This window comes from Bos taurus, chromosome 5 (assembly GCF_002263795.3).
Source record: "Bos taurus isolate L1 Dominette 01449 registration number 42190680 breed Hereford chromosome 5, ARS-UCD2.0, whole genome shotgun sequence".
NCBI lineage: Eukaryota > Metazoa > Chordata > Mammalia > Artiodactyla > Bovidae > Bos > Bos taurus.
In genome coordinates this window covers 82,191,104-82,214,184 of record NC_037332.1, presented here as the reverse complement: position 1 = coordinate 82,214,184, position 23,081 = coordinate 82,191,104, and the positions used below count along the sequence as shown (strand labels likewise).

The window sequence follows — 23,081 nt, the reverse complement described above, 5'->3', positions numbered from 1 at the left end:
GAGGCTGCTCACGTATAGGCACTTTGTCCATTCCCTCCCTGTCGGAGCTTTGAGTAGCTGTTACCCATCCCTACCCTCCTCAGGAGTATGAGTCTGGGTCTCATGTACCCCAGAGCTGCTTTCCTCTGAGCCAGCTGAGGCTAGGTTGGTAGACCTGGGTGGGAAAAGAGAAGAGAGATGAGTCACCAGGTTATAAGACCTAAAATGAAGAGATCAGAGTGGGTGAAAAAATTAGAAGTTGAAACTTGCTCAGGCCCCAAATAGTTCTCCATCATATGGGGAACGAAGTTTATAGACATAAAGGAATAACATCATTCCACAGTAGCACAGTAAACTTGGTTCATCTACCTCCTAAAAAGCATGAACATTCATTTTGTGAGATTGTAGTTAACAAGGGTGATAGTAGTGATCAAGTTTATCAACATTTATCTCAAAAGTTAAAGTGAGAAGATAGTTTTCTGGCCTGTGCAGCTCAGAAGAAGCTCACGCTATTCCCCAAACCAGGGAGCATAGGAGCAAGACTAGTTATGACATGACAGTGTGCATGTTTGAGGGGCCCCTGGGCATGAGCATTTGTGCTGCAAGCATTTGATGTCCATTCCTTGAGACACTGGGGATGCAGAGATCAGGAATACAGTCTCTGTAATCAGGGAGCTCACAGTGCAGTCACAGAGACAGATACTGTAAAATTAGGGCTCTTGTGAAGTCATCCTGGTAGGATGTTCCTGGTGGGCTCAAGAAGGCCTTGGAGGAAAGGATGCATGAGCTGTCTTGAAAGTACGTGTCCCAGGGTTTAGAATGGGTGGTGCAAGGAGAGAGGTGACAATACAGAGGTAAGAGAGCAGGGTGTGTCCAGAGCAGGGTATGTTGTGCAGAGAGGCAGGCAGGAGTGGGTGTCCTGGAGGTGGTATATAATGTGGACCAGAAGCAAATGAGAGGTCAAGGTTGGCGATCCTGATCAAAGCTGGTGGTCCTAGTCAGGGCATAATAGCTATTTGATAAACACTGTTGAATGAATGAGAAGTATACTTGGGTTTTAGACTTAAACCTCTCTTCTTGAGTGACATTGGGCAAATCCATAATTTTGTGCAGTCATCATATAATGGTAAAGTGATGAGATGGTTAGATAGCATCGTCAACTCAATGGACACAGATTTGAGCAAACTCCAGAAGTTAGTGGAGGACAGAGGAGTCTGGTGGGCTACAGTCCACGGGGTGGAAAGAGTCAGACACGACCGAGTGACTGAATAACGACAGCAGCAGAGAGAAATGGGGCATTCTTTCAGTTTATCACAAGATCTTCAGATTTACTGACATCTAATACACATTTGTCTTTCAAATAGCAGCAACATCCTTTTATGCAAGAAGTAAAAGATCTTGGCTTATTGTAATGAACTTTTGAAATCATCTGCCTTCTTGTTATCATTCCTAAATATTGGTAGCAAAGAGCCAAAACGTTCGTTTCCTTTTATTTTGTCCTGTTTTCCTTGCTGCTTTGTTTATTTGAATACTTAACCATTTTTTATGGCTCTTCATTTTAGTGAGCACGAGAGTTATTTTTTTCTAACACACAGTCGTGAACATGCCCTCTTTTGTGCTTTGCCTTACATCTCTCTGTGAGAGGCTATTCCATTTTCTGAGTGTGTGTTTGTGTTTTTGCAGGTGGTTAACATAACATGTACTTTCTTATTTGATTTGTAAATATTTGGTGAGCTCTTGGTATGCTTGAGGTTATGCTAAAAAAATAAAATATTTAAGCCAGTTATATCAGGGTCAAGGGTGTTTGAAAATCCTATTGTCTGAAGACATGGGTGAGAAAGTTTAAATATTTTATTATGGAAAATCTCAAATATATGAAAATGTAGATAAAATAGTATAGTGTTACCCTATGTCCTTATCACCCATCTTCAACAATTATCAAATCATGACTAATCTTGTGTCATCTATATCTCTACCCTTTATTCCCTTCTTTTTATTTTATTTATTTATTTTAGTTTTATCTAAATTTTTGGTTGTGCTGTGCAGCATATGGGATCTTAGTTCCCCAACGAGGGATCAAACTCATACCCCCTGCTTTGGGAGTATGGAGTCTTATCGTTGGACCACCAAGGAAGTGTCCTCCTTCGTTATTTTAAAGCAAATTCCAGATGTTGTATCATTTCATCCATGAATATTTGGTCATCCCTAATATGCCATAAATACTAAAATAATTCCTTAATATCACCAAATACACAATGTTCATATTTCCAGTTCTGCCATCAATATTATACTTATTTTTACAGTTTGACCAGACTTTTTACATGTGTGTTGTAACATTGACATCAGCCCCACTGCCAACATCTTCACTGTTTTCAGCACTTTTCCTGCCCCTCAACCCCCACTTCTTACCTTGCTACCCTTTTCAGTTGATTCTGAATTCATTTTCTAGGGATGTTAGAGCAGACTGGAGGTGAAAGGATTTGGACTAATAATACAGGGTAGAGGAGGAAACATGTGATAATATATACATAGCAGAGAACCAGAAAGCGAGGATTCTATAAAAATCTTAAAAGTTGTAGGCATAACAACTTAGTAGTTGAAGTTTAAAGGGAGAGATTTTACTGGTTAAAACCTGTATTGCCTCTTCAGAGCTGTTATTTTTTAGATCAAAAGTAGAAGCAGGAGGTGGGGAGAGGAGCTCTGCCCTTGTTTCCCTTGGTAGCCTGTTCCCAACCCCTCTGGGTGGGGCTTGGTGTTCCAGGAGGAAAGAGGACTCCTTGTGCTCTAGCACGGTGACGGAGTGGGCATCAGAATCACGTGGCAGCTCATACAAACCTTGCTCCTAGAATTCGGATTCAGTAGATCTTGGCCAAGGATTTACATATGAACCAGCTCACCAGTGATGCTGTGCCACTGCTGGGCAGTCCCCACACCTTGAGAACCACTCAGCAGTCCTTCCTAGTCCAGTTTTTAAGACATTTCTTTGCTAAGATTGTATTGCTGCCTGCATGGGAAATCGTCTTGTAATTGATTGACATCCCTAGTGAGCATCTTCGGGGGAAAAATTGATGAGAGATCTTGGGTAATTTACATGAAACTATATTGTTTTCATAATGGCCGCATAATAACGTGGTGTTCCACCAGCCTAGTTGAATGTATGTAAACATTCTCTCATTCACTGAAGGGATTTCTTCTTTTAAGTGTCCTTAGTGTCTGTCTCCGGAGAAGGCAATGGCACCCCACTCCAGTACTCTTGTCTGGAAAATCCCATGGATGGAGGAGCCTGGTAGGCTGCAGTCCATGGGGTCGCTAAGAGTTGGACATGACTGAGAGACTTCACTTTCACTTTTCCCTTTCAGGCATTGGAGAAGGAAATGGGAACCCACTCCAGTGTTCTTGCCTGGAGAATCCCAGGGACGGGGGAGCCTGGTGGGCTGCCGTCTCTGGGGTCGCACAGAGTCGGACACGACTGAAGCGACTTAGCAGCAGCAGCAGCAGCAGCAGTAGTATCTGTCTCTGGGCACAGAATTCAAATTTCTCTTTCAAACGTAAAACATTTTACCTAAGGAAAGCTGAGAAAGTTAGGACAAATGTCATTCTCACCAAAGTTTAGAAACAGATTCTGTAGTTGTTCTTACAGTCTTTCTTTCCTACTTCACGAAGAGACTGGGCAGCTCTTCCGACCTAAACCATCAGTTAGTCAACAACCCTGTAAAAGTTGTGGTTTTCTGCCAACCTTTAAGCCACCACACCCATTGCTGGAACTTTCCCTGATATTTTACCTTACTCAAATCTGCTCTAAATGGGTCCTAACCAAGCTTGAAATACACCCAAAATATTTCTTCGTTGGTATTCCTTTACCATTACTGTAAAATATGAAAGTTACCTCCAGGAGCTTGCTTTTCCAAGACTTTTCTGAACTTCTTTTCATTAAACCATTTGAATAGGAAACCACTAGACTGAGGTCTCCTTAAAGCAGAACTGATCTCTGTTTACATCACCCAATAGTAAGGGCTTTCTCCAGTTTGAACTATGACCTTGAACCCAAACCACACTCTTTTGTTGTTGGTAGTTGTATTGTTTGGTGCCTTTTCCTTCAACAAGTCATTGAAATAAGTGTATATTACCTATTTAGAATCCAGAAATAATTTTGGTATTGTGTGGGAATTATTAGATGGTAAAGTTTTTATTTTCTAAGTGGTTTTGTTCGTCCAAAAGATGAAGTTGTAATCAACAGGTTTCTGGGTAAGGAAAGAGTCCGAACATAGGAAGCTGGATATTCTGAGTTTAATTTTAGACCTCAGGTATATATAATTGGATTATTATTATTCTTTATTCATGATATATTATCATATAAGGCCTGCATATCCTACTTACATTCACTCATTTATTTGGTTCATTTAAAAATATTGTTTCAAAAAAATAAAAAATAAAAATAGTTTCATTTCTAATTTCTAACAACCATCTTCAACCCTAATTTTAAAAATTTAAGGTGAAGCTTACATACAGTGAAGTGAACACATCTTAAATGTACAGTTTGATGAGTTTTGACAAATGTATAAGCTTGAATATATATCCATCAAGATATTGAACAGAAAGTCCCCAGAATTTCCTTGAATCATTCACCACTCCCTGCAAATAATTATTGTTCTACTTTCTTTCACCATAGATTACCTATTTTTTAATTTTACATAAAAGGAATCACATAATACATAGTCATTTATGTCTGACTTCTTTTGCTCCCAGTAATATTTATTAGACTTTTTCACTGTGGAGGAATATTCCATTGTACTGGAGTAGTATTCCATTGTATTAAGTATGTGAAGATGCCCAGGGGAATCTTCCTCTCAGAAATGTTTCTGAGAATAGAGGAAAATCTTGATATAGCATGAGATTTTCTGAGGCCTTTTATTTAAGTTTTCTATTTTTTAAAATACTTTGACTCAGGCGTAAAAATTGACATAACCTTATTAACACAGATGCTCATGAAGTTAGGTGGCCACTAAAATAGCTCAAGCGTGGACAAGTCAGAATTTTAATAAATATGGAAGCTCTGTTCTTAACATTAGTACTTTACCACTTTCGGTTGCTGTTCTTAGTCTTCTGTATAATCCTTTAATGCCCATTTGGAATTTATTGAGACTTATTTTGTGGCCTTGCATACACACATGGCCTGGCCTAGTGTGTATAACCTGTGGGTTGAAAAGAATATGTTCTGCATTTGGTTGTTTTGTTCTATAAATTGAGTTAGGTCAAGATGGGTGATAGTATTGCTAAAGTCTGTATTATTACCTGATTTGTTTTCCTACCTGGTCTGTCATTCCAAAAGAAGGTTGAAAAGGAGGAACAAATGAAAGATGGGATAAACAGAAAAAAATGGCAGGACAGTAGAGTTAAATCCAACTATATCGACTATTAAATATAAACGGACTGAATTTGTGTAATTCTCCCTTAGTTGTGTCAGTTTTTGCCTCATGTTATTTGAAGCTCTGTTATTAGTTGCGGAAACATTTATGATGAATTGACTCTTACCATGATAAAATATTCCTCTTTCTAGTAATACTTGATTGAAAGTCACTTTTCACATATTAATATGGCCAATCCTCCTTCCCCAGGCTTATTTACTGTGTGCATAATGTCTTATTTTTCATTCTTATATTTTATATGTCTTTACGTTTAACCAGTCTGACAATCTTGGGCTTTTATTAAAAGTTTAGTCCATTTACATTTAATGTAATGGTAAATTATATGATTGAGTTTAAGTTTATCATTTGCCATTTGATTTCTTTTTCTCCCATCAGTTCATTGTTTCACCTTTACTTCCTTCTTTTGGATTAATTGAGGATTTTATTAGTATTCTATCTCATCAACTCAACTGGCTTTTTACTTTGTACAGTTTGGATATATTATATTATGTATTCTTATCACAACCTGCTGTGAATTGGTATTGAACATCTTTGTGCATAATGTAAGAACTTTACCCTCTTCTAATCATTGAGCCAGTAAGAATGTGATTTCCTTCATAAGCCCTAATCACTTTGCATCATGTGGACGGGGGAGTGCCCACAAGTGAAAAGATGTATGAATGTGAACCTCATTCATTATGTATGGTTACCTTTACTCAAGAGCTGAATTCCCCATAGTTTCTACCTGTTTTTATTTTCATTTTAGCCCATTTTGCATTCCCATTACCATTCTGTAAGAGAGTCTGTGAATTCACATCCTTGTACAGTACTTAGTAGTGTCCATTTTTTTGCCAACTGACTGAATATAAAATGATATCACATTGCTGTCTTAAATTCTTTGAGTATTAATAACATTAAGCATCTCTTCATATTTTATATTGGTAAAAGTGTTTCCCTTTTGTTATAATGTCTGTTCATGTCTTTACCTCTCCCATTTTTTAAATCAATTTGTAGTAATTTTTTACTTGGAAACCACTGAACTACCACCTATATTTAACTAAATTTAAAGCAGTCTTTGATCTTTGAATCTGTCATTCTTCCTGACAACTCTATTTAATTTGTGTGCGTGTGTGTTTGCTCAGTCATTCAGTCATGTTGGATTCTTTGAGACTCCGTGGATTGTAGCCTGCCAGGCTCCTTTGTCCATGGAATTTTCCAGACAAGAATACTGGTGTGGGTTGCCATTTCCTCCTCCATGGAATATTCCCCACCCCGGGATAGAACTTGTGTCTCCTGCATTGGCAGGTGGGTTCCTTTACCACTGAGCCATTAGGGACCTCTCCAAATTCCTAACCCCTTGACTCCCTGAGGATAACTGCTCAAATTTCCTCCCTTAGCACCTACCACCTTTGCCATATTATGTACATATTTGTTAATTGTGTTTACTGTCTTATCTTCTCTGTATTATTACATGTAGGCTGCTATGTGATAGGTATAGAGATTGAGAGTAAGCGTCTATAAACTTCTATAACACTTTAATGTTTACATCATATTATATTAAACAAAGACTTGGTCTCTAATAAAATGGAAATTTTTTTAAAAAATTGGTTTTCTCCACCATTTTGAAAAGCATCACCTAGGTTCTTGTACCTCCGTGTCTTAGCATTTGAAAGGTTCATTGAAACAGAGAAGAAATAGATAACTACCTGTCTTTCTTGAAAAAGTGTTCTTGCTCTACACAAATTAGAGTTACCTGCAAAGATTTAGTGGGGTGATGAGAGCTTTTTAATGTGAGCATTATTTTATTTTATTGGTATTCCCCATGATTATAGCTGAGCCTGGCATGTGTCTGTCTGCACACACACACAAATATAGATAGATAGATAGCATCTATTTAGAGCTCTTTGAAGTTCAACATTAAAATGAAAGGAAATGTAGGCCACTTAATTATGTGAAATTCAAGGACCATACACTCTTTGGCTTAATCCTTAATGTTTCTAGAGTATTTAAGCCTGAAGGGTGATCATTCAATTACTGCCCCACCTCTCTGGACTGTGCACTAGCTAAATGTGCTAGTAGATTTTTGAGAACGCCCAGGTTTATAACCTATTAGCCCCTTGATTTCTGGGTGACTGTAAATGCATGCCTTGGGTGTTTTTGTGCTGTAGTGTTTCTACATAAAATGGTAGTGATATTTTATACCTTCTGAAGGGAGTAAGTTCTGGGAAATTCTTTGTTATTGTTCAGTCACCAAATCACGTCCAACTCTTTGCAACCCCATGGATCGTACCACACCAGGCACCTCTGTCCTCCGCTATCTCCTGGAGTTTGCTCAGATTCATGTCCATTGAGTTGATGATGCTAGCTAACCATCTCATCCTCTGCCACCCTCTTCTCCTTTTGCCTTCAATCTTTCCTAGCCTCAGAGTCTTTTCCAATGTGTTGACTCTTTGCATCAGGTGGCCAAAGTATTGGAGCTTCAGTATCAGTCCTTCCAATGAATATTCAGAGTTGATTTCCTTTAGGATTGACTGGTTTGATCTTCTTGCTGTCCAAGAGACTGTCAAGAGTCTTCTCCAGGAACACAGTTCGAAAGCATTGGTTCTTCAGTGCTCAGCCGTCTTTATGGTCCAACTCTCACATCCATACATGACTACTGGAAAAACCATAGCTTTGACTATGTGACACTTTGTCAGCAAGGTGATGTCTCTGCTTTTTAATACTCTGTCTAGGTTTGCCATAGCTTTTCTTCCAAGGAGCAAACATCTTTTAATTTCAAGGCTGCAGTCACTGTCCACAGCAAGTTTGGAACCTAAAAAAATAAAATCTCCCACTGTTTGTACTTTTTGCCCTTCTATTTGTCATGAAGTGATGGGACCAGATGTCATGATCTTCGTTTTTTGTAAATGTTGAGTTTCAAGTCAGCTTTTTACTTTCCTCTTTCACTCTTATAAAGAGACTCTTGAGTCCCTCTTTAATTTCTGCCATTAAAGTGGTATTATCTGCATATCTGAGGTTGTTAATATTTCTTTCACCAGTCTTGATACCAGCTTGTGATTCATTCACCCCAGCATTTCAGATGATGTACTCTGCATAGAAGTTAAATAAGCAGAGTGACAATATACAGCCTTGTCATACTCCTTTCCCAATTTTGCACCAGTCAGTTCTTTCATGTCCAGTTCTAACTGTTGCTGCTTGATCCACATACAGGTTTCTCAGGAGACAAGTAAGGTGGTATGGTAGTCCCATTTCTTTAAGAATTTTCCAGTTTGTTGTGATCCACATAGCCAGAGACTTTAACCTTTGAAATTCTTAGATGAAATATATGAAAACTATCCAATCAGAGTAAGATTTCACAATGATTAATGGCATTTTATGAGAGTGAATGCATAATAGAGAATTGATCTAAGCAGCTGTTTATCAGAACTGTAAATATGTTTGTAAAAATAAAGTGGTAAGACCTAGGTTGCTTAGAAACAGAGGGCAAAGTTTTCTGTTAAGCAGCATATGCTTTATTTCCCAGGTGTTTGCTCCACTACAGTAACTGCCAAATAGCAGGAGCTGTATTTGAGTGTGTTGGGAGAATTTATTTGGATGATTAGCTAGTACCTGAAATGCATTAATTAATATTGAAAATCACATAATTTGCCTTTTTTCTTGTTAATGGCCAAATTTTTTGCAAGAATAATTTTAATTTATTTTTTAGCTGGTAAAAGAGTGAGTAGATTGTGACACAATTTCAACCTAACTTTATTTCTCAGATAGGATCAGAGAAACAAAAATTTAATATTACAGTGGAAATCAGATAGACCTAGTTCAAAAACCGGTCTTTGTAAACTTGTTTTTGTAGGCAAAGATCATTATATAATGAAGAGGGATTTATGCATTTAATAGGGTCTCTCTCGTGACTAAGGATTATGGGTAATTTATATTAATGTGTGGGACTCAATACAGGATATGCACTCATAGGCACTCAATACAGGATAGCCATTGTCACAGTGCAAAATGCCAGTAGGTGTGTGTGTGCTTGTTATGTATGTTCCTGAATCATTTTCTTAGACAAATCTCATGGTAATTCCTTATTGAGGAAAAAAATAAAAATAAAGGCAAAATTGACAAAGCAGAGATTGGGTGGAGCCAGTGCAGATAGAACCAAGTCTCATCTATCTAGCATCCCTCGTGGCCCGGAGCAGGGTTCCACAGCCACCTCTGTTGCCCTCACAGAGACCTAGAGCTCTCCAGAGTACAGCATGGAAACTGTCCTACTGGAGTTTAAACACTGTGGGTGCAAGAACTGAATCATACTTAACTTTATTAACTGGTCAGGCATAGCATGAGATCCAGTGGCAGAGTAGGCACACAATAACTGGTCATAGATTATTAAATGATTCATTTAATTCAGCTCTGATACTTGACAAATTCTCTGTATGTCTCTGCTAGGTGGAGTTATAGTTTGTGTTGAATTATCAAACCTGCCAGGAAGCATATTATCATTTGAAGGATGTAATGATAAACATCATTATTGTTTCAGATCTAGGTTGGAATTTGCCCTTGACAAATAACAAGATGATGAGTGATGCAAGTGACATGTTGGCTGCAGCGCTGGAGCAGATGGATGGGATTATAGCAGGTAATCTGCATCCTCTGAAAGACACAGTCATGGTATTTACTGGGCTGTCTTGGCTTTTTTTGTTGCAACTCTTTTATAACCTCTACACTTTGATATTTTCATTTATTGGCTTTCTCCAGTGCCTTTAGGTTCCCCGTGGTTTCAGTCTTTGTCCTTCTTCCCCAACTTCTGCCAGAATTATTCTTAAATTTTGTTTTATTTTTTTTTATTTTTTTAAAATTTTATTTTATTTTTAAACTTTTCATAATTGTACTAGTTTTGAAAATGTCAAAAAATTCTGGAACCTTCCTGGGCTTCCGATCCAGAGTAAAAGTGACTCTGGTCCGGGTGGTCTGTGGACTGCACTTGGAGGGAGGGATTACTGTTCTACCCAATAATCAGGAATGTTCTCATCATTTCCCTTAAATTCAATATTCACTTTCCCATCAATGACTCTCACATCTATTTATTCTTCCAATTCTTTGCTAAGCTTCAGGACCTTATCTCTACCAGCCAACCAGATAACCTCCCTGCAGTGTCTTACTATAGATGCGCAGTGTCATCATTTAAAACATTGAGCTCACCATCTTTTCTCAGAAGCCCCTCTAGTTGTTGTTTTTTTAATTTAATTTATTTATTTTAATTGGAGGCTAATTACTTTACAATATTTTAGTGGTTTTTGCCATACATTGACATGAATCAGCCATGGGTGTACATGTGTTCCCCATCCTGAGCCCCCCTCCCACCTCCCTTCCCATCCCATCCCTAATGGTCATCCCAGTGCACCAGCCCTGAGCACCCTGTCTCATGCATCGAACCTGTACTGGTGATCTGTTTCATATATGGTGTCTTTATCTTGGCTAATCTCATAGTCCTCCCTCTATACACTTTCTTTTTTTTTTTTTTTTTTGCGTCTCTTTATTTTTTAATTTAATTTAATTTTATTTTTAAACTTTACATAATTGTATTAGTTTTGCCAAATATCAAAATGAATCCATCACAGGTATACATGTGCTCCCCATCCTGAACCCTCCTCCCTCCTCCCTCCCCATACCATCCCTCTGGGTCGTCCCAGTGCACTAGCCCCAAGCATCCAGTATCGTGCATTGAACCTGGACTGGCATCTCGTTTCATACATGATATTTTACATGTTTCAATGCCATTCTCCCAAATCTTCCCACCCTCTCCCTCTCCCACAGAGTCCATAAGACTGTTCCATACATCAGCGTCTCTTTTGCTGTCTCGTACACAGGGTTATTGTTATCATCTTTCTAAATTCCATATATATGCGTTAGTACACTGTATTGGTGTTTTTCCTTCTGGCTTACTTCACTCTGTATAATAGGCTCCAGTTTCATCCACCTCATTAGAACTGATTCAAATGTATTCTCTTTAATGGCTGAGTAATACTCCATTGTGTATATGTACCACAGCTTTCTTATCCATTCATCTGCTGATGGACGTCTAGGTTGCTTCCATGTCCTGGCTATTATAAACAGTGCTGCGATGAACATTGGGGTACATGTGTCTCTTTCCCTTCTGGTTTCCTCAGTGTGTATGCCCAGCAGTGGGATTGCTGGATCATAAGGCAGTTCTATTTCCAGTTTTTTAAGGAATCTCCACACTGTTCTCCATAGTGGCTGTACTAGTTTGCATTCCCACCAACAGTGTAAGAGGGTTCCCTTTCCTCCACACCCTCTCCAACATTTATTATTTGTAGACTTTTGGATCGCAGCCATTCTGACTGGTGTGAAATGGTACCTCATAAGCAGTTTAAGTCATTCTAGACACGACCCACATGTTCCCCTACTTAGTCAAATTCTGTCAGCTCTGCCTCCTACCAAATTCTCCCAGTCCCTTTCTTCCTCTCTAAAATCTGTTGTGTCTGTGCTACCGTTGTTCTGCTCTACCTAAATAACCCTCCCACTTGATGTCCTTGGCGCACTTGCTTTCCTGCTCTAGTCCACCCTTTTCTCCAGACCACCAGAATCTTTTTTTCTGAAATGCCAGTCTCGGCAATGGAGACACAGACATAAAGAACGGACTTGTGAACACGAGGAGGGAAGGAGAGGGTGGGATGAACTGAGAGAGTAGCACTGAAACATATACGTTATCATATGTAGAATAGATAGCCATTGGGAATTTGCTGAATGGCTAATTCATTCAATTTGGTATTCAAATCTGGTGAGCTCAAATCTGGTGCTCTGTGACAACCTAGAGGGGTGGGAGGTGGGAAGGAGGTTCAAGAGAGAGAGGACATATGTATACCTATGATTCATGTTGGTGTATGGCAGAAACCAGCACAGTATTGTAAAGTAATTATCCTCCAATAAATTTAAAAATCCCAGTCTGATCATCCTCCTTAAGAATCTTCAGCAATTCTCTGTTACATAAGCTGAGCAAAAGAAGTAGACTATAATCTCCTTGTTTTCTCATCATGGTGAGGGGACTGGCTAGTAGATGAGCCCCTTCATCCCCTGGCATATCCCTCAGGAGTAGTGCTACTTAAGCTCTTCTGTCTTCCATGGGCTTCCCTAGTAGCTCATTGCTTACAATGCAGGATATCCGGGTTCGATTCCTGGGTTGGGAAGATCCTCTGGAGAAGGAAATGACAACCCACTCCAGTATTCTTGCCTGGAAAATCCCATGGACAGAGGAGCCTGGCAGGCTGCAGTCCATGGGGTCGCAAGAGTCGGACACGACTTAGTGACTGAAACCACCAAAACCAAGCCCTTCTGTCACATTTTGTGTCTTGTCTCAAGAGAAGGACTTTCATGTATTTGGGAAGGAACCAGTTACAACGAGGAGGTGTCTGAATGGGTTGGCCTGCATGCACCTGGTGGTCAGGGTCCTGTTACAGTTGGCTTTGACCAGTGACCAGGGTCAGGATATAGTTGTCCTGGCCCTGACGCTACTCGACTTTGGTGGTTTGGAGAAACCAAAGGTGTTTTCCTCTTCAGAAGGTTCTTCTCTTCAAGGAAGTGACCTGCATGGTCTCTTTATTATACTTCTGTGTCTTGGAGACCTTCTTTCAATTTGACCTCCTTTGTAGATTAGACCACATTTTGAATACTGTATTCAGTTCTTAGAATATTGTTTTCACAGTATCGTTGGTAAACTAAAACTTATCTAGAGAAGGTAGGCATAAAGGTGAAGAGTTTAACAGAGTAAGGAACTGGTTATGTTTAATCTAGCAGAGTGTATTCTTGCTTGGGGAATGATACACGCTTTTTTTTTTCAATTTTATTTTATTTTTAAACTTTACAATATTGTATTGGTTTTGCCAAATATCGAAATGAATCCGCCGCAGGTATACACGTGTTCCCCATCCTGAACCCCCTTCCCTCCTCCCTCCCCAAATTTTCTGTTTTAACTGCCTTTTTGAAAATTGAAATATAGCTGATATACAATGGTATGTTAGTTTCAGATATACAATGAAGTAATTCAGTTACATGTACATATACTTTGTTTTTCAGATTTGTTTCCATTATAGGTTTTTATAAGATATTGACTATAGTTCCCTGTGCTCTACAGTGGGTCCTTGTTGTGATTGTTTTCTATGTTGTGTGTGTGCTCACTCAGTCCTGTGTGATTCTTTGGGGCACCCGGGACTGTAGCCCACCAGTCTCCTTGTCCATGGAATTTTCCAGGCAAGAGTACTGGAGTGGGTTGCCATTTCCTTCTCCAGGGGATCTTCCCAACCCAGGGATTGATCCCGCATCTCTTGCATCTCCTGCATTGCAGGTGGATTCTTAACCACTGCGCCATCAGGGAAGCCCCATTTTCTATGATATATGCTTTTAAATAGTTTAAGGACTGTTATATGGGAAAGAGAATGGATTTACTCTGTCACAATTTCAGAAAATATAACAACTAGAGCCAACTTTAGGTTCTTCCCAGGGATTATATACAACCTTACCACTCATCAGGGAAGTGATATTTCTGAGGGATTACATGTCACACATTGCACTAGATTGTGTCCTTGATCCCTCAGTCCCAGCAGGGCCTCGGGAGCAATACTAGAGTCATTAAGACAACAAGATCCCCCAGCTCTCACCTCACACTAAGTCAGTCAGAGCTTTGTGGGTAGGATCTGGATTCTTATTTTCAAATTACCATCAGTATTTCTCCAACTGAGGTAAGAGGGAGAAGAGAACTGACAACAAACATTTGGGAGTTTTTCTGAATACACACCTCTCCCCTCTTCCCACTTTGTTTTGTGTTGAAGACTGAACAGAACAGAGGGTTACCATGGGCTCACATGTTTTTTAAATCATTGCATTGTATGATCCTAACACTTAAAACTGCTGGAATATAGGATGTTATACTGTCTGGGTTTTGCTGCTTTTCTGTTCTTCCCTCCTCCTGACTTGTTCACCTCTTTTTTTTTTTCTGAGTTCTCAACTGTGCAGGGTTTCCTGAGGGGGCTGATTTAGATGGTTATGTGGCTCCATTAGCATTCATCACTATACATAGCAGTGGTTACCATTATCACAGTTTGGTAGATGTTTGATCCAAATCTTGTGGTCCACTAGTCAGGGACATCAATGGAATGAAACCGCTGAAAGAGAATTCCTTTCCCCATTGTTAGAACTGATCAAGCCCTGTGGCCAACTGGAGAGAGAACTTACATATTGGCTCACAGGTCTCATCCAGCTGTAGACCTTTGGATTTGTGAGAAATGAAGTGAAAGTCACTCAGTCATGTCCAACTCTTTGTGACCCCATGGACGACACAGTCCATAGAATTCTCCAGGCCAGAATACTGGAGTGGATAGCCTTTCCCTTCTCCAGAAGATCTTCCCAACCAAGGGATCGAACCCAGGTCTCCTGCATTGCAGGCAGATTCTTTACCAGCTGAGCCACAAGGGAAGCCCAGATTTGTGAGGTAATGGCCTAAATATCATAGTTGTTGAAATTTAAAGTGTAAAGTTAATATGTATATTTGATGGTATGTTTGATAGACCAGAAAATAAAAATCAAAGAGATGTAGAAGTGGCTATGGGTGCTTTCAGAATGCACTGTGAGTCAGTGTATGTATTTAAGTAGTAGAGTGTTCCGTAAAAGTAATAGAAAACAAAAATGGCTTTAAAACTATGTTTTGAAGCTAACATTAGCAAGAGCATTTGATGCTAGGCTGCAAACAAAATTGTGGGGGAAAGTGTTTATCCACACATGCTCCCTTGTACGTATACAATGTACACATGTAAGTTACTCAACTTCAGACATTAAATTCTAGGCAGTTAATTGAGAGCTGGCTCTCTTACCTTTGAAATTACGCTATGCAATTTCCACCTCAATATGCAACTTCTTTCTAGGGGGATTTTAAAATAAATAAATTTATATTTAAAAAAGCAAACTTTATGCTTTCTAAAATTTTTATTTTGGGGAATACATGGCTTCACACAAACTGATCTGCTCTCTTCTTAACCTGTGTTTCTTGAGGTCAGCACATCTTATACCAAGACCCATCCTACTCTTACTATGCCACACAGCTGGCCTCCCTGTTAGGTGTTCGACCACTGATATTTAGGAAATGGCAACCCATTCCAGTTTTCTTGGCTGGAAAATCCCTTGACGAGAGGAGCTTGGCGGGCTGCAATGCACAGGGTCACAAAGAGTTGGACACAATGACTAAACAACAGCAATCTCTCATCAGTTATGTTTTTTATTTTTTCACCAAATGACTATCCCTTGGAGAGATTTACGTGATTGAATTCTCTTTTCCCTGCTCCTTGTTTGGTCATTCCTCACTGTGACTAGACTTGCTTGCCACCTTCAGCTTTGGTATATTATCCAGCATAAATCCCATTGCTCTCTCTATGATTTTTTTTAAACCTAGGTTCTAAGGCCCTGGAATATTCCAATGGGATTTTCGATTGCCAGTCCCCCACCTCCCCATTCATGGGAAGCTTGCGAGCCCTGCACCTTGTGGAAGACCTTCGTGGGTTGCTGGAGATGATGGAAGCTGATGAGAAGGAAGGCTTGAGGTGCCAGATCCCGGACTCTACAGCGGAAACGCTCATCGAGTGGCTCCAGAGTCAAATGGTAGATATCCGCCTGTTACCAGCCCCACACCGTGAATCTTCCGTTGCTTAGTCCAAAATTCAGAACATAAAGTAGCTGATTAGAACAGGAAAAAACAGCTACAGGGTGACAGGTTTGCCCCAACTTTATCCATTAAGAGATTCTGATTTCCTTTTGACTCTAAAGATCCTTTTATAAAAAATTGCTGTTAGTATACATTTCCTGTGTGCCAGCCTGATTTTGCCCATAAAGGTGGACTAGCATTTGAACTGTGCTTGAGTGACCTGCTATGGCTCAAAACGAATAGTCCTGTGAGGGAAAGAGTTTTGCACTTAATAGATGCTTTACTGGTAATACTGGGAAGTCTATTTGAAAAGGGCCAATAGCGATTCAAAATAGGGAGTACAGTGAATGTTGCTGTTCAGTTGCTCAGTCGTGTCCAACTCTGCAACCCCATGGACTGCAGCAGGAGCAGTTCTAATAGCAAGGGACGTTGGAAGCAGTATGTGGGGTCAAGTGCCATCTAGTGGTTGTGACAGTCATTTCGATTCCAGTGCATGAGTTAATCTGTGGATTGGGCTCTGAATGGTGTTCTTAGTCACTGAACAATGAGCCTCTTTCTAGGCATCCTTCTCGAAAACTGATGGCATGGCAGATCTGCCCTTTCCCTGAAAACAATGGTAAATGCTATGTTTTAGTATGTGTTAAACACAGAAAATCCACAGAATGTCACAAAAATATGCAAAAGAAAAGCTAGAAAAAGTGTTTATTTTTTAAGTATTTAATGGATAGTCAGTTTTTCAGGAAAATGCATGAATAAGCTTCTGAGTTAATTGTTTTGATGTAAAAGTTAATGAAAATCGTCTGAAAGAATGACAATCTATTTTTGGTCTGTGGTGCCAATGTCAGCTGTTTGCGTTGGGAACCTTAATGGTATCAGTACATCCTGCACCTGAAGCATTTTCCTGTGATGTGTCACAAACCCAACGCTCCCACCCTGTTCCAGCCAGTGTACCTCCCCATTTCCAGTGCAAGTGCTACGGTTCATCTTTAGCGCATCTCTGCCACCTTGAGTAGGGCAAAATGCACATAAATATTTTACTTTGTATATCTTACTTTGAGCTAGTTTACTTTGTATAATAGTATTTTAGATATTTTACTTTGTATAATAGATATATTACTTTCCATACCTAGTTATTGCACCTTTAGTTTTTCTGCAAGTTTCTTCTCTAGAGATTTAAGTATCCAGGTCTGCTGATTTCTTTGCAGAATTGCTTCATGCTCTGAAACCAGAGATTTCCTGGCATATTTCTCAGGCTGTTTCTACCTCCTCCCTTGCCCCTTCTTTACTGCTTGTTTTCGGCACGCTTTGGGAAGGGAACTTAGAGGAACCCATTCCCAACCTGCATGTAGAGGCAGCCAGTGCAGCCATAACATGAGGGCACTGTGGTTAAGCATTTCACTTGTGTCCAAAATATCTCCATTAATAGGTGCTCAGTCTGTTAAAGTGTTTCTGGGAAAGACTGAAAGTGATGTGATGGTTCCTGAAACATAAATCGTGTCATCCATGCCTTTTTGAGAAACCTACAGTGGTAGTCACATGTGACTTAGAGATTGGAACCACAGTGCTTGCTGGACTGCAAGGCCTTTAGTTTCGTACTTGCTTCTTGTTGACTTCTGACCTCAGGTCTCACTGCCCTTTTGCTCCGCTTCAGGCACGTGGGATTCCTCACTGATTCTCAAACATGTTGGTGAAACTGGACCTCAGGGCCTTTGCCCTGGCTGTTTACTCTGCCTAGAAAGTTCTTTTCTCAGATTATCTGGATGACTAGCTTCATCGCATTTTCTTAAAAGTTGTGCTGTCCATGAGGCCTTTCCTGCCCACCTGATCTAAAATTTCACATAGATATTCTCCATAGTACGTATCCCTACTTCTATTTTTTTACTAAGAATGTACCACTTTTCTTATGTACTCTGTATTTGCCATATTTATGTGTATTTTTTTCTCTCTCCAACTGGAATGGAAGTGTCATTGAGACTTTTAACTATATTTAAAACAAATCAAAACAAAACCACTGCATCGATGGTCCCTAGAACAATGCTTGGCATGCAGTAGGTGGTCAGTAGTTATATTTGTGATGAATGTTGCTCCATGAATGATAAAATGGTATATACATTTGAATGAAATGGGTTTAACATTTATTAAAATAGCATTTATTTATTGTGTTAAATTTATTCATTTGATGGATAATGGCTTGTTAATTTGTGGTTTTGGTTGCTCTTTGTGTTAATATCTAACATTTTAAAGTTAAGTATCCACAAAATGGACAAATACTTTACACACCTTACAAAGATTCAGGTTTTATCCAAAAAAATGACACTTAAAAAACTAACTAAATGTTAACTCCAGAGAGGTAAGTTTTCTTGTGTTAAACTTATTTATATCTGTATAACCTGACTTATATCTGTCCCCTCATGTGGAATCTAGTCCTTCCAAATTACATGTATTTTTGCAAGCACGTAGATAATGAAATAAAAAAAAAAGATTGATGACAAAGGGCAAAGCCCAAAGCAAGAAGGGGAGAGTGGGAGTGAGTGTTTGGAATAATGAAGGTGTAGGTGTGCGACCTTGTTTATCCTTCTGTATATACCAGTTTACATCTGCTAATCCCAGCAACAGTCAGTCCCAGCTACCATAAACACAGAGAACTATATTCAGTATCCTGTGATTATCAATAATGGAAAAGAATATAAAAAACAATTTGTGTGTATATATGTGTATAACTGAGTCACCTTGCTATACTGTAGCAATTAACACTGCATTGTAATTCAACTATGCTTCAATAAAAAATAAACTAAACAAAAAGGCATAGGTATGACATGAATAGTCAGCTTAGCCTATCACAGACTTTAATTTTAGAACCAAAGGGAATTGAGGCAATATTAAGAATCCAACAGGTAAAAGGTATTATGCTTGCAATTTAATGATTTGCTGATAGTATAGCCTTTTCCCATTTGGTATCTCAGAAGGTGTGATGTGTTTTATGATCTTAAAAGTGGTATCTGTACATGTTTTGGGCTTCCCTGGTGGCTCAGAAGGTAAATAACCTGCCTTCGGTGCTGGATACCTGAGTTTGATCCCTGGGTTAGGAAGAGCCCCTGGAGAAGGGAATGGCAACAAACTCCTGTATTCTTCCCCGGGAAATCCCATGTCAGAGAGGTTCCTGGCAGGCTGTAGTCCATAGGGGTCACAAAGAGTCAGACATGACTGAACATGCATGCAGATACCTAGAGTAGTCAAATAAATTCATAGAGGGAGAAAATAGAATAGTGGTTGCCATTGGCAGGGGAAAGGGTGGGATGTGGAGTTAATATTTAATAGATACAGAGCTTGAGTTTTACAATATGAAAAGAGTTCTGTAGATGGATGATGGTAATGATTCCACAGACCTGTGAATGTACTTATTGCCACTGAACTGTACATATAAAAATGGTAAGTTTTTATGTGTATTTTACCCTAATAAAAAATTTTAAATTAGTAATTTGATAAAATTTGGTGGCATCTTAGAATTGAAGGAACACAGAATTCTCCCAAGTGTCTTAAGCTGTCTCAGTTTCCTCATCTGTAAAATGGGAATAGTGGTTTCTGCCATACAGGATTGTGAAGATCCTATTAGCTAATGTATGTTGAGTGCTTGTCAGTGAGCCTGGCAGAGGATTAGTCAAAAAGGTCATAGTGAAGAGTGGATTGTAGAGAGTAGAGGGAAACATTTAGGAGGACCTTTTGCAATGAAGGAAAGAAAGGGTTGAGACTGGTTATGGGGCAGGGTGATGGTTACCAATTATTTATACAGTTTACTTCTTTGACAGAAGAGTGCAGACATTTCTCTGACTATGGGGAAGCTTCCACAATGTTTTAGAAAAACTTATTAATGATACAAATTACATAATTAATATTTCATTCATGCTTAATGATGGCCAACCTGAAAGTCCATTTACTTAAGACTGACTGATGCTAAGCTTCTCTTTAGTGCAACTGGGCCTTTGCATTTCTAATTATTATTTTACCCAGGCCAGGAAGATGCCCCGGTTTCCTGTAGGGTGCAGGTTATTCCTTTGCTACTAATCTCTGCTGCCCTCTTAATTGTTTTAGATTATCAGAAGCTGGATAAGAAAATGGAAAATAGTAAGACTGTTACAGTGAAGTGAAGTTAAATCTACAAAAATGAATTTGTTTTAATTGGGTAGCTAAACATGTAGCCTTCTAGGAATGAGTAAGTTTCTTTTAAGACTTGAAAGTTTGTCTCCTGTGGTAAAACAGCAGCAGCAACAAATCAATTGAATATGACATATGTGTTCAACTACTGAGGTATAATTCTCTGTTTTAATTGTGAAATGTATGTTAACACAAATATTAATAACAGAGAATTATGTACTTTTTCAAGCCCAAAGTTTAAGAGGGCAAATAGAAAAAAAGTCTTAATTTTTTGAGACTAGCAAGTAGTTTTTTTTTTACTTTAGATCTAACTTGATGCACTGCCCTAGAACATTCTTACAATGCTTTCTTCAGTAGATGGAGGCAAGGTTCATGACCTTGACTGGATCCTGAAATCCCAAAGCGTCTGGTTGTTTGGCAGCTTTAATTATGACACAATCTCAAAGTCAGCAGAAATTACAGAAAAAGACAGTCTGGGAGACTTGCCTGGCGGTCCAGTGGTTAATAATCCACCTTGCAGTTCAGGGGACGCAGGTTCAATCCCTGGTTGGGGAACTGAGATCCCACGTGCTGTGGAGCAACTAAACCCATGTGCCACAGCTAGAGAATCCGTGCACACAGCACAAGATCCCGCATGTTGCAACTAAGATCCAACACAGTCAAATAAATTAATTTTAAAAAGAAAACAAAGTGAATGAAAATACTCATGGTAAAAACTGCAAATCAGGCATGATAACCCAGTAGTCTATCAGTGGGGGAAATGAAGTGTTCTTGACTGACTTCTGATCTGTTAAATCATTGTAATGCATTTCTATCTTTTCTCTATGTTGAAAAAGATAATATTAATTCTAAGTGTCCCTTGGGTTAAATGTTTCATAAAAATAACAATACTCATAATTTATTTAAAGAGTTCAGACACGGGGCATGTTTTCTCCAGGGCTTCTAGCTGTTCTCCCCGAGTCCTTGACCCCCAGCAGCACACTCCATCCCCACCCCGCCACCCTCTGATCCCCGCTGGTCCCTGGCCAGCTTCTTTCTCTTTTCCTGTGTGCCTCCAGGGAATGTTTTTCCAAGCCTTGGCAAACAAGATACATCTTAAGGTTGTATCCCGTATGTGGTCACAATTATACGAGCTGTGCCTCATCTCTCACTGAGACATCCTAGCTGAAGTTAAACCTGTTTTTCCCTTATGCTTCTGGAAAACTCCCAGGAAAGCACGTGGACGAAGTCAGCAGAGTTCTCCATCAAAAGATGCCAGTGTGTGAACAGTGAGAGAGGTGCTTACAGTGGAATCCCAGGCTGCCAGTAGTTGTTGGGGTTGAATAGAAAGATTCCTCTATTCTTTTACAAAAGTAAGTTAAAAAAGAATAGTGTTGGTCACTCAGTTGTGTCTGAGTCTTTCCACCCCATGGACTGTAGCCCACCAGGCTCTTCCATCCATAGAATTCTCTAGGCAAGAATACTGGAGTGGGTTGCCATCCCTTCCTCCAGGGGATCCCTGAAAGAGTAAGTGGCAAGAAAAGTAGACACAGCATTTTTCCTTAATCTCAAATTCTCCTTCCCAAAGTAAAAAAGATTCTTCTGCTAGCTCTGCAGCCTGTCACATAGCTGGGTTTTAAAAAAATAAGCTTTCACTGGAGTATAGTTGCTTTACAGAGTAGTGTTAGATTCTGCTACACAGCAAAATGAATCAGCCATACATATACACATATTATCTCCCTTTTGGACTTTTTCACGTCACCACAGTGCATTAAGTAGAGTTCGCTGTGCTATATAATAGGTTCTAATTATTTATCTATTTTATATATAGTATCAATAGTGTATATATGTTAATCCCAGTCTCCCAATTTATCCCACCCTCCCTTAACCCCTTGATACCCATATATTTGTTCTCTATGTCTGTGTCTTAGATTTTTATAAATATTGAATACAGGAATGAACAATACGTGAATGAATGAATATGTTTTACTCCTAGAATAGGAGCTGGCTTTATTTAGCTTTTGTTTTCCATCCATCTGGAACTCAGGGAACTTTGGAGCATACCTGTGACTGGGATAATGTTGCAGTCTCAGTGTGTACTCCTCTCCCCACTCCAGAAGCTTCGGGAGCATCGTGATATGCCTGAAAATAAGGTGAGGAAGGGGTAGAGCCCATCTTCCCTTCTCAAGGATCTAAAAGAACTCTTTGGGAGACACTGAAGCAGTCTGTCTCTTCGGCCGGGGCTGGCCGTGGATGCACAGACAAGGAGATGCAGGTGTGCCCTGGCCGTGTAACAGGACAGCCACTGCTCGTGGCCATGAACAATTTAATGTGGCACAGATGCTCCGAGGGAAGCACTCTCATGATACTTCTAAAAAGACTGGCAGATGAAAGCCCTTAACATCTGCTGTTCTCACCAGCATTTCAGATATAGTTACATTTTTGGAGTAGTGAGTCTTAGAGGCTGACCCACTACTGTGGTTTTTCTTGCTCCAGAGCACTTGTTTTTGCTCGACTGTTTAGTTAAGAAGATGCCTTCTGTCTCTGGGAAACAAGTACCGTGAAAATTAAAACCCAGAAAAACAAAACCCCAAAGCCATAGTCTGATTCTGACCATGTCTGTAATCTTGACTTGGAAAATACAGCATACATTCAGGATCATTCTGAGTTTCAGTCTTTGATGTACTTTCTGACAACATTGAATAAACTGATATCTTTCTAGGAGAGGGTCGTGATTGAGTTTTGGGGTATGATAAAATGCATGTGAAATTTAGTTCCCCTTTTGGGTTTCTTAGCAAATGATGAGATGATGAGATTTTAGAATAAGTAGAGGGCTTCCTGAAGAGGCTGTTCTTTTGAACTTGAGT

General features: G+C 39.5%; 1 protein-coding gene across 15 annotated transcripts in view; it reads left to right on the top strand.

The window, feature by feature from the left end:
* The window catches only part of PPFIBP1 (PPFIA binding protein 1), a 207,300-nt gene that overhangs the window by 128,621 nt on the left and 55,598 nt on the right, over positions 1-23,081 (top strand). For all 15 annotated transcript variants that reach the window (NM_001304798.1, XM_024991420.2, XM_024991422.2 and 12 more), the window contains 2 exons: positions 9,916-10,014; positions 15,835-16,040. In NM_001304798.1, the coding sequence (NP_001291727.1) occupies positions 9,951-10,014; positions 15,835-16,040 (270 nt within the window). In that variant the 5' untranslated portion in view covers positions 9,916-9,950. The remainder of the gene's footprint in view (positions 1-9,915; positions 10,015-15,834; positions 16,041-23,081) is intronic.